Here is a 13,080-nt window from a genome sequence, read left to right as displayed (position 1 = left end):
ATCTGCTTGCTGCTCTCTTAAGTTTTTGTGATTAACCTCAGCCATACTCATGGCCTCAACTACTGTCTGTAGGCTGATAATTCCTTCACTGGCTTTCCCTCAATGTCTAGGATCTCTCGTGAACATTAAACTTGTATATCCCACTCCCTACTGGGCCTTATGAACTGGATGTAGAAAGTCAATTAAAGGTAAACAAATTCAAATTGTTAGATAGCTTAACCATTACCTTATACTCGTACAAAAAAATCTAGTACAGCTCTGTTCTATGCACATATTCAATGTGGGCCTTCCCTGCAGCTAAGGTACACAAACAAATTCAAGCCCTGTGCATAGGTTATATGTAAGTACTACGTCATTTTATACAAAGAACTTGAGCATCCCAGATTTTGGTATCCTGGGGGTCCTGGAACCAATCCTTACCCATCTCATGGATACTAAGGGATTACATTCAATTGTCTGTTGAATGAATGAATGAATGAGCAGTTGGAACAAATACTCCAAATTGTTTCAGAAATATCTGTAGAACTTAGAAATGAAAACAATATATAAGTTTCCTGAGAGTTTCTTAGCAGCTATAATTACTTTTGCTGAATATTTGCAGTCCTTTCTTATCCAATCTTGATATTTATGCTAAAAGCAATGGGAAACTATGAATTTCACTGAAGTGGGTTTTACTGAAGTGAATCAGAGGTCAAGAGTGATACAATCAGATTTCCATTGTGAAAAGATCACTATGACTGCAGAGTGAAGAATGGGTAGGAAAGAGACAGAGTAGATATAGGGAGATCAGTGATGACATTAAGCAGAAAAACTTGGATCAACTTACATAATGGTACTGGTAGTGAAGTGGATGAGTGGATGAGTGTTAGAGGCATTTGGGAGGGAAATGGTTGATAATAGGGAGGAGGAAGGTGAGGAAAATGTCAAAAGTAACTTCTAGATTTCCAGCTTTGTACAGCTGAAAGAAAGATAAGATAGATTAGTCTGGAAGAGGACCAGGTTTATGAGGGAATAAACATAAATTTGAGCTAAAAAATGTGAGATATCTAATGGAACTGTTAAGTAGGCAGTTGGAGAATTGATTCTGGAAGCAAATATGGGCAGAACAGAAGGCTAGATGAGAGATGCATATTTTGGAGTCTTAAATGTATAGATAGTGTAGTGTATAAATAATGGTCAGAATCCAGGAACAATGCTCTGGGATCTTTATCATCTTGTCAGGTAGACTCAGAGATCTCTACTAGCACCTGATCAGCCCACTGGCTTATAGTTAGGTAAAAGCAGGAAACACAGGAAAAGGAGACGCCAGGAGATAAGAAGGATGGAGGAGCACCCAGAATTCATTCTCTTTCCTCATTACATCTTCTTTGACCTTCTTGTTTTCCCTCTCCCTGAGATCTAATAATCTCAAGACAAGGTCCCTTACTGAGAATTGGAAGGTGAAGGGGGGCATGCGGGGAACAGGATATAAGGATAGCAGGGAAAGTTTGAGGTCTCAGCAAAAAATAAGTAGAGACACATGATATAAGCCTTAAAGGATTGGAGATTTTATAAGATAGGGAAGTAAAGATGAGGGAGGCAAAAAGGACACCAACTCCATTCACACTGGATCCTAAGGAATGTAAAGTGGAGAGAATAAATTGACTCCATTTGAGAGGACTGGTAGAGAAGTGGTGTTCTCTTCTTTACCTTCTCTTCCAAATAAAGGTAGGTTTCATTTGGATCAAGGAGGTACAAGAAATGTTCAGAAGGTTATATTATAGGCCATCAGAGGCAAATTTCCTCACCTTCTTCTGTGATACCTACTCACTCACTGCATGTATCTACACCCAATAAATGTTTGAAGAGGAGGAATGCTGCAAAATGATGAAGAGTATTGCATAGAGAGTAAGAGCATGAATATTAACTACCTACTATGTATAGATAATGTGAAATGTTTCTGCTCTTCAGGAAGTATATAATCTGTAAGAGGAAAGACGATTTAATATCTGCAAAGATAAATAAAGAGAGAAATAGTAATCCAGTAACAACAACATAAGCATGGCCAGGCACAGTGGCTACGCCTGTAATCCCAGTGCTTTGGGAGGCCAAGACAGGCAGATTGCTTGAGGTCAGGAGTTTGAGACCAGCGTGGCCAACATGGTGAAAGCCCGTCTCTACTACAAGTACAAAAATTAGCCTGTAATCCCAGCTACTTGGGTGGCTGAAGTAGGAGAATCACCTAAACCCAGGAGGCAGAAGTTGCAGTGAGCCAAGATTGCGCCACTGCACTCCAGCCTGGATGACAGAGCGAGACTCCGTCTCAAAAAAAAACAAAACGATATATGCAATGGTACCAGCCATAGATAATTGATTGCTTGGTGATAAATTGAGCTCTTCTTTGATATTAGACAACTTGGGGGTTCAAATCCTAGATTTTGTGCTTATTTATAAGTAAACCTCAATTTCCTCATTTGTAAAATGGGGCTGGTAATGTCTATACTTCTGGAGTTGCTGAGATAACCTAACCACATGATATATAGAAAGTGTCTAGCACAATTAATTCCTAGCACATCATAACCACTGAATAAGTGGAGGCCAGTGTGAAGAAGTACTATTTCAACCTCTGTATGTTCCCACAAAACATTAGTATGTGGGTCATTTTTTATTCTTTAGATGGAAGTTTTTTTTTATAGAATTGATGTACTGAACCGTATCAATCTAAAAGGAGGAATGCTGCAAAATGATTATTAATGGTCACCAAGCGGTTAATTATGTACTGCTGGTACCATTGTTTATATTGTTTTTACTGGATTACTGTTTATCTCTCTAATTATTTATCTTTGCAGATATTTATGTTATCTTTCCCCTTATGGATTATATGCTTCCTGAACAGCAGAAACATTTTACATTACCTTTACATAGTAGGTAGTTAATATTCATTCTATGTGCAATACTCTTCATCATTTTGACATTTGACTATTATTAATGACAATAAAATGGAATTCCTAATTAGGTTATAAGCTTTTTAAGATAAAGACCATTATCTTAAAATTTTTTTGTTAAATTGTACAGTATCAGAATGCTATAGCAAGAGTAGTGTCTACGATTTCAACATATTTTTTCAAAAACACTGGTCAAAAGAATGCTATAAACACAATTCTTCCCCATTTCTCATAGAACTCTGTTGGCTGGGTAATGATACATACAATTTTCTATCAGTTATTTAACATAAAATTTAAAAAATATTCACACTCTCTAAACTAGTTACCTTAAACTTTATGAATTATGAATAAATTTAGGACAAAGACAAAGGCTTATTTATTTATTTATTTAGATGGAGTCTTGGTCTGGTTGCCCAGACTGGAACTCCCAGGTTCAAGCAATTCTCCTGCCTCAGCCTTCCGAGTACCTGGGATTACAGGTTTGTGCCACCATGCCCAGCTGCTTTTTTTGTATTTTTAGTAGAGACGGTGTTTCACCATATCGGCCGAGCTGGTCTCAAACTCCTGACCGTGTGATCCGCCTGCCTCAGCCTCCCAAAGTGCTGGGATTACAAGCGTGTGAACCACTGTACCTGGCAGCCTATTTATTTTTATAGAATTAAAAACATCTTTCATGATCCTTTGTACAGATAAACGACAATGAATTTGTGTTAATAAAGGACAAAAATAGAGTAGCTAAATTATATGAATAGTATAGATCATTAGGCATAAATTAAACAAGGAGACTACAGTATGTCAATCATAAAATTAACCATCTGCCATTTTTGTTACTTTTAGTCAAGGGAAAGACAGAGATAAAATATCTATACAAATTCCAATCTAAGGAAGTTTAAGTAAAGAGCCTTGTAATTGACAGATACAGGGGTTATTTTTCAGCCCAGGCAGAAACAAAGATCATGAAAGACACTTCAAACCTGGAAAAATATGTCAATTCCATAACATACTAACATCAGGAGTATATAAAAACTATAGTTTTGTTCACTGAGAGACATGTACCTGAGAGAATGAGTGGGAGGAACCTCTTATGTCACAGAGAAGAGCAGCATGCCACTTTGCCTCAGAAAGCAATCTGTCCAAGAGTCTAATGTAAGGCTGTCAATTGCTGTTGACCAATCCTTTCCTCTTTCTTCCTTAGTACTACACATCTCTCTTGGTTCTTCTTTTCTCTGCCTGTCTGGCTGCTTTATGGAATAACAATTGGTGTCTTTCTTTTCTTTCATCCATGTCATAATGTAGTGGATGTCTTTTCATTCCACACATTCCCCAAGCAATTGCATCCATTTCTCTTGCTTCAACTACTATCCATTTGCTAATGACTCCTAAATCTAAACCTCTAGTTCAGATATTTCTTATGAGCTCCAGGTCCATTTAATCAATGATTATATCTCTTTGCGAGTATTTCAAATTCAACTTGGCTAAAATGAAACTCACCATCTTCCCTACCAAATCTGCAAATGGTATGGTGTCATGATCTCTCCAGTTACTAAAACCAAAAATTTAGGAAACATCCTAGCCTCTCTTCTTCACACCCCAACTTTTAATCAGTCAAAAGTTCAGGGAAGAAATAAATTGCAAACTATTCACAAATATAAATATGAATAAATTCTTCTGTGGTGTTAAGAAACTAAAACATAGTGGAAAATGTAATTTACTAAGTGGTAGATGGAAAAATACATTAAGGTCAAACAGATTTTGGAATTGATGGAAAGCATTCTTATTACCTTTCCCAGTTGTAGAGATTAATATTGATCTGGATTGCTTGATAAACAAGGCCAGCCTGAAGAAGTACTATTTCAGCCTCCTGTATGTTGCCACTAAACAGTAGTATGTGGGCCATTTTTGATTCTTTAGATGGAAGATTTTTTATAGAATTGATGTACTGAACCTTATCAATCTAAAAAAAGAAAAGAAAAATATTGAAGTAGATAGTAACAGAAATATAACAAATTATGCTAAGAAAAAACACATGTGCATATATGTAAACATTAATTACTTACTTCACCAATTGCTGCATAGGCTATTTCTGCAGTAGTCATATCTCCATTAGCAACTGCCATAGCAGCTAGACAAGCCCACATGGTTTGCTCCTAAAGTTAAGTATGAGAACAATTATCTTAACTATGTGACTGAACTGCCTTAAAATAAGCAGTGATTTAAATACTCATACTAAGATGATATTTTAATTTAAAAAATAAAAATTACTGAGCAGGGCATTGAAAAAACTAATAATGTGGAAATTTCATTGTGGCCATTTTGTTAAACTATATTAATACACAGAAAACTTTTGAATGAAATTTTCTGAAATTTTCAATTTTGAGTTATTAAGGACTTATTTCTGAATTTAAAATAATAACTCAAGGTTATAAACCTTCCAGTCTTTTTGACGAGGTGTCAAAGAATGTAATTTATAGGGAACCAAAGAAACAGTGAAGTTCTCAGACAATGATATTATGGTAGATTGCTACTGATGTACCAGTTAAGAAGAAATTACTTAGGCAGATAGTGAGGGTATAGAAGTCCTTTATGATAAGGTTGTTCTTTTAATGCAAAGCAGCCCCCAAATCATTTTCTTTTCTAACAAAGAGCAGCCTGTAAAATAGAGCTGCAGACATAAAAAAGCAAGCTGGAAGCTTGCATGAGTGAATGCCAGTAGTTGTGCCCATAGCAATATACTACCTGGGACTAGGGATGTTCAAACGGCAGCTCCAACTTTTCTTTTTGCCAGCCATCTGTACAGTAAGGAGTAGACAAGATGGCACTGGCCAGGTGGAAAGTCTATTTGCATAATAAGATTAGGGTGGGTCGATCAGCCTTCCCTATGCTATGTAAATGTCACACCTGGTCAAACCAATCTGTGAGCACTATGTAAATCAGACACAGCCTCCTCAAGCCTGCCTATGAAATATGCTGCTGTCCACCACTTTTCCCTTTTTGGATTCCTCTCTCTGGCAAGGAGCTGCTCTCCTCTCTCCTTTCTTCTGCCTATTACACTTTCCACTCCTTAACCTACCCACATGTATCCGTCCTTGATTTTCTTGGTGTGAGATGACAAACTCCAGGTATTTACCCCAGACAATGATGCTATTCACCAACAACAACTCATTGTTAAAAAAAAGCATCTAAAAGTCTTTTCACAAAAGTGTATTCTAAGGAATGTTCACTGATGTTCAATAAAAAAGGTCTATGGTCAAACATGTTTGAAAAATACTAGATTCAACCAAGTTGGAACAAGGCTGATCGAAAGCAGAGATTCTTAACCTTATCTGTACAAAACAATCATCTGAGGAAATTAAAAAATATGCCCAGGACTCAATCCAGATATAATGAATTAGAATCTCTATGGGAGTAGAACTTGGGAACCTGACTTTCAAAAAATTTCCACAGATTTTTATATGTGCCAGTATGGAAAAACAGTCCAAATTTTTATAGCGCCTTCAGAGAATAAATCACACAGCAACATGTATTCCTCTGTATTGCTCATGTCTTTACTTATAAAACAAAAGACATGATCTTATTCACAATTTTTCCAGCCTTTAAGCCTATTATCATTACTCATTTTGCACAAAGGTAAACTACTATGAAATACATATACAACTATTAATCTAAAATGTAAATTACCTTAACAAAGCGACAAAGTCTTACAGCATCTTCCCATTTTGAACTGCTTACATATTCATGGAGAATAGCAGGATATGGTGATATGCTGATGTGAACCAAGGAGCCATCAGCTCTTCTAATAGTTACTTGATTTCCAACAAAACTCACAATATGGGAATTTTTACTAAATTCACTGTTGAAAAAAAAAGCAAAGTACAATTTAAAGTTGTATTCTGAGCAAAATTTTTCATGTATATTAAATCTGGGGAGTGGATCGTGAAATATACACGGAGTCCCCAATCTCCAAAAGGCACACCCCCAAAGGTTAACTCCAGGGAGAATGTATATATTCAAAAAAATTTCAATGTATTTATTTGAATACATACATTCTCCCTGGAATTAATTTTGAATGTAAACATTTGAATATAACTTGCTATATAAAGTAGCAAAAATTATTACATATTTGAGAGCTATTCCTAAGAGCATTTGAAATCATCTTTTTTTTCCCTGAGGCTTAAGATAAATCACAACAATAATTTTATAGCTTTAGCTTTTAAAAGTATTAAAGGGTAAAACAATAAAAAGTAAACTAAATTCCAAGACTATTTTCTCAGAATAAAAAGAGGTGAGCCAGGCGCACTGGCTCACACCTGCAGCCTTAACTACTTGGGAAGATCACTTAAGCCCAGGCTGCAGCGAGCCATGATTACACCACTGCATTCCAGCTTTGCAACAGAGTGTGATCTTGACTCTAAAAATAAATAAATAAAAAGAGATGACCTTTAAATACTAATTTCTTTTCATTAGTTCAAACACTTTTAAAAATACACTGTTTTATCTTGATGCCTCTCTGGTTTTGTTAAGGTTTTGGATTTGAATACTAAAAACAAACTCAAAACAGATTTGAAAACTAAGCTAAGGTCTAGAATTAAGAAGCCTTTGTATTCCTATTTTGTCAAGAATAAGAGATCTCCCTGCTATTTCTTAGAGAATTTAGGAATATAAATGGTTTGATTTTCTGAAGCATATAAATTTTAAAAAATTTCAGTAACTTTGGTCTTTTCCTACTTTTAATATCAATCAAAAATTCAATTCTAGAGACATTTACATTCTTGAAAGTGTTAACGTCAATGATAATCTGTGACAAAGTTGGGTAGTTGTCACAAGGTTGTGCATCCTGAAAAATCTTAAAGAGTGCCTAGACTAAAATCACTTGATCACACTGAGAAAACTACCTGAGCTACCATTATACAATATTAAGCTTGAAAATTATATTCATATAAGGGACAAATAAATAATTCATATCATACCACACTTTCAACTTGATTCTCTCACTTAAGTCTCAAGCTAGCTTTAGCCGAACAATTTATTCATCAATAAATCTGACTGATGTGTAAAACACCTTGCAGGATTGAAAACAGAAGCAAAAACATGATATTCTGTTAGAGTTTTATTTACTACAAAACAGAATTATACGCAGTAAAATGTTACCTTGCATCCCTTTCATATAATGTTTTAGGCAAAATGTCTCTGTCCACATAAACTGTATTGGGGTAATACCACATTATAAATCGAGTATCTTGAAGTCCACAAAGGATATTGCATGTATCATTCCATGCCAAAGTATGCACCATTGTTCCTTAATTTAAAAAGAATGTTAATGTGCTGTTAGCTTTAATATGTAAGAATTAAAAATAGATCTTTAAAATGCCTGACAAACAAAATCCCATATAATTTCTGGTAGATATGACTCTACTTTCTGACTCTATAATGGTGAAAAACACATATAAAACAATCACACAAGAATTTACAGAAATATTTGAATGCTTTACTTAGAACCCTTATATTTTTAATTTGCAAATCTTTCTTTCAGTGACAATTTAGCTGCAGCAGCTAAAGACTTGCTACTAAGTTAATCCTCTTGCCTGCAGGCCATAAAGCTCCAGATGATCCTCACTGAGGAATACCGTCCCCTCAATATTCAAGAGTCACTCTTCTACAGGGGATCCCTAGTCTGCCCATCAGTGGGACATGACAGAGGTGAAGTCCTCCCTTGTCTCCCTTGGACCGAGCTGCATACTGCTTTCACCAACCCACGGAGCCACCCTGCCCTGACAGCTAGCAAGAGGCCAAGATCCACAGAATAACCACCACTACCCCTCTGTCAGCAGGAAGCAGTTACAGAAGACTGACTTTTGTCCATTTTCCCCATAGAATTGGGGTCTTGGACTCGAGGGTGGAAATGTTATAGCAGGTAGTCAGGCAGACATGAGCAAGGCAGGAGAGGCCCCTGCCACCAGCACCAGGAATGTCAGGTGACCATCAGGTGATGGTCAGGCTGTTGTTAAGCTGTCTCTCTAAAATAATAATTGGTTGCAGCCAGTGCCAGGGAAAGGTAGTCTCTCAATATAAACACCAAAACTGGAAATCAGTAGCTTCTCAATAAGATCTCAAGAGCTAGGTGAGTGGGCTCACACATGACTAACAGGCAAAATGGTGGAGGAGTTTAACTGGTATACAAACTTCCTCTAGAAACACTGGAGTGGTAAGGGAAAAACGCCTCAAGTGAGCATGTGTATAACTTTAGTAAACACACTGTGCATGTGGCCCCTCCCAGGTGCCGGCAGGCCACTGTGCATGTGGACAGCCCACCCAAGGGAAGAATTAGGGCAGTAGGGTTGCAACTCCCCAGAAGCATGCCAAAGTATAAAACCCCAAGTCAAAGATCAAACAGTGCACTTGATCTCTCAAGCTGCCTGCTTGCCCTCTTCCAAGTTTACTTTATTTCCTTTCTTTCCTCCTCTAAAGCTTTTAAATAGGCCGGGCCCAGTGGCTTACGCCTGTAATCCCAGCACTTTAAGAGACCGAGGCAGGTGGGTAGCTTGAGCTCAGGAGTTCGAGACCAGTCTGGGCAACATGGTGAAACCTTGTCTCTACCAAAAATACAAAAAAATTAGCTGGATATGGTGGCACATGCCTGTAGTCCTAGCTACTTGGGAGGCTGAGGCAGGAGAATCACTTGAGCCCAGGAGGCGGAGGTTACGGTGAGCCTTGATCTCGCCACTGCACTCCAGCATGGGTGACAGAGTGAGACCCTGTCTCAATAAAACACAATAAAAATTTAAAAATAAAGCTTTTTAACAAACTTTCACTCCTACTTTTTTTAAAAAAAGGATTAAGTAGCTAAGAAGTATTACAAGATCAAAACATTAAAACATTTCCAGATTCATTCAAATTATTTATTACAGCAAATATAAGAAAGTTGACAATTAAAACTTAAAATGTATTAAAATTATTTTACCAAGCTTGATAATTTGTTCTTCCTTCCCAAATCGTTTCACAGAAGTGATACAGAGATCTCTATTTTTATCAATGAAAGCAATTTTTCTATCATTGGTAAGTCCTTTTTGATCCAGAGCAATTTCCAAGATTTCATTCTAAAATTTTTTAAAAATGTAAATACTGGGTTAGTTTTAGTGTTTGACACTAGATCATTTTAATTAATTATAAAATCATTTCCTTTAAGATCAATTAAATGTCATTTACCCATTTATAATGATAAAATGTCCCTGTAAAATAATTTTAAACTGCCAGTATGTTAATTGTTCAAAAGCTGCACTAAAGTGTATTTGCCTGACATCCAAGGAAAAGATACCTATTAAAATACAATAAAATAATATATATTTTGATATTCTGTAGGCTGAGAAACACTCCCATCTGTCCTGTCCTACCTTTCGTAGCCAGGGTGAAAGGGTCAGGCAATTCTGAGTATCATGTGAGAGGCCTATTTTGATTAATAAGTTGCTTAACAACTATATCTTAAATATTTGTAAAAACAAATTTTAGAAATATGTGGAAATACATCATGTGTCCACGGCCTTAAATTCTACAGATTCTCTCACATTCATTCTTGCAAAACAGGAAACAAGCTTGTAATGTAGGTATTACTATACTTACTTTGCAAATCGGAAGAATAGACTCATATTCATTAAGTGATTTTGCTCAGAAAAAGCCAGTGTCAAGTATATCTAAACTTGCAACTCAGACTTCTAACTCCAAGATCATTGCTTTTCATTTGCTAGTGAGATGAATTTTACTATAACTTGAAAATGTTTTAACATAGATTCATTTTAATTCAAACCAAGCAAGATTTATTTACTTCCTACAATGTCTGAAGACTTTGGTAGGAATTGTGAATTCAACCAGAATAATGACCACAACATCAAGTCATTGTATCAAAATGTACTATAAAAAACACTTTTTAAAGTAAAACAAAAACATACACCTTTATCCAAATTGATGAATCAGTCATATACCAGTTCATAATACATTTTAAAAAGTTCAACTCTTTCTGGAATACCATAATTTATTTTTAAGAAAGAAAAGAATTTGGTTTCATATATATCAGGGCATGCATGAAATATAACTCTAGGTATTTTCAAAATGGAAATGTTTCAGAGAAACTGATCTTTACAATAAAGAATTGCTTATCGTCATCATCATCAGAACCTAGTGTATTCTTTTAAAAACACTGTTAAACAGATATGATTCTCCTAAGAAATTAAAAATCAAAGATGGATAGTAATTATAATAATGCCTATGTACACAGGGGAAGAGGGGCTCCCCCACTTCATTCAGTAGGGCTTCCCCCATTTTCCTCTTGTCAAGTCCTTCCACCGCCACATATGTTCTATTCCTCCTGGGTTACTCTTTGTAGTGGGACATAAAAGCAGTTTTGTGTTCATTAGAACCGTCTCCCATGCCCTACACTAATTAATATTCATTTACTAATACACAGACTTGAGTTCTAGTTTGGGCTCTGTTATTATTTGGGAAGTTGGGAAGATCCTGGATATGAATTTCTTCCACTTATAAAATAAAATAGATTGGGTGATTTTTCTATTATTTTATAGAATGTAAAATTTAAAAATCCTTTGTATTGCATACAAATGTACCGGGTAATTGGGTGAAGTGTGACATGTAGAAGACACTTCCATTGTTATAATTAGGAAATTATAAATTTCTTAATCTTAATTGTAAATTAATTGTAAATTAGGAAATTCTTACACTTAGGAAAAGTGTTACAGAAAGAGTTATAACATTAAAATAAATATTCAAGCTTATTAATTGACTCTTCTTTCAATCCTACTAACAAAAATGACTGCATCTTGAAAAGCTGAGACATTTACTCCTTTTGATATGCTTAATCTTACCGAAGAGGAAAAACTCTGCTTACATAGTTTAGATTTAAAATGACAATAACGTGAGAGGTTATAGGGAAATAAGCACTTGATATATTACCAGTGCAAAGATAAACTGATACACTGTCTTTGGAAGATAACTTCACAATACTTATTAAAATTACAAATTCTCATATCCTTTGACCCAGCAACAATATTTCAAGAATAAATTCCACAGTTACATTAGCACATGTATAAGAAGATGTATATGCAAGGTAATTCATCTTGGCAATACTGTAATACTAATGGCAAAAGACTGGAAAGTTTAAATTCTGATACACACATAAAATATTATACCATACAGTGGGAGGAAAAACGGTTGGGAAAGCACTTTATGTATAGATATGGAACTATCTCCAGAAAGAGAGTATTATATGAAAAAAGCAAAATGTAAAATTGTTTGTTACATTTTTGTAAAAGGGGAGGAAGAGAACATATATCAGTTTTTTTGATATACACACTAAAAATCTCTGGAAGAATATATAAGAGATTAATAATAATGGTTACTTATTTTGTGGAGAGGCACTACAGTGATGAATAATAGTATAGTAGGGAGACTACCACTGTATACTTTTTAATGCTTTTTGATTTCTGAACCATATGAATGTATTTGTTATTCAAATTTAAAACTAAGGCCAGGCGTGGTGGCTAACATCTGTAATCCTAGAACTTTGGGGGTCTGAGGCGAGTGGATTGCTTGAGCTCAGGAGTTCGAGACCAGCCTGGGCAACATGGCGAAACCCTGTCTCTACCAAAAACAAACAAAAAAACTAATAATTACAAAAATATATATATAATTTTGAGTAACAGTTCACTAGAAGTATTACTAAAACTAAAAGTGTCTTTAGACCCTAATATATCAGCAATTTAGAAGGATAACTCAATGCAATGTGCTTCTTTTTCTAAGGCTAAAAATCAGAAACCAATAAACAACTTACAATTCAGGGTCTTTTGTACTTTGTATAGAGTTTTCTTACTACAGTCTTAAAACCTAAAGAAAATGCTGACGAAGAACAGGTCAATGAGAAAACTGCAAGATACTTAGAAACACAAATACATTTTTATTTACTGATAAGTGCTAAAATTTTAATCAAAAAAGAACATGTAACTGAAAAACAGTAAAGAGTTTGACAACAGACATATAAGTCAGATCCCTTCATTCAACTAATTTGCATGTATAGCTTCCTATTACAAACTTTACCAGTGCTTAGTCTTTAACTGTGACTTTTTTTTTTTTTTTGAGACGGAGTCTCGCTCTG

At 35.4% G+C, this 13,080-nt stretch overlaps 1 protein-coding gene across 5 annotated transcripts in view; it reads right to left on the bottom strand.

Annotated features, from left to right (window-relative positions):
* Positions 1-13,080, bottom strand: part of LOC116463412 (intraflagellar transport protein 80 homolog) — a 149,233-nt gene that overhangs the window by 15,383 nt on the left and 120,770 nt on the right. For all 5 annotated transcript variants that reach the window (XM_058434613.1, XM_058434612.1, XM_058434615.1 and 2 more), the window contains 5 exons: positions 9,883-10,018; positions 8,073-8,220; positions 6,603-6,774; positions 4,982-5,071; positions 4,706-4,878 (listed from right to left, as the gene is read on the bottom strand). In XM_058434613.1, coding sequence (XP_058290596.1) covers positions 4,706-4,878; positions 4,982-5,071; positions 6,603-6,774; positions 8,073-8,220; positions 9,883-10,018 — 719 coding nt within the window. The remainder of the gene's footprint in view (positions 1-4,705; positions 4,879-4,981; positions 5,072-6,602; positions 6,775-8,072; positions 8,221-9,882; positions 10,019-13,080) is intronic.

The sequence above is a fragment of the Hylobates moloch genome, unplaced genomic scaffold (assembly GCF_009828535.3).
Source record: "Hylobates moloch isolate HMO894 unplaced genomic scaffold, HMol_V3 SCAFFOLD_35, whole genome shotgun sequence".
In the NCBI taxonomy this organism is placed as follows: Eukaryota; Metazoa; Chordata; class Mammalia; order Primates; family Hylobatidae; genus Hylobates; species Hylobates moloch.
Note: the sequence above shows the minus strand (reverse complement) of the source record. Positions and strands in the feature narration are given on the sequence as shown.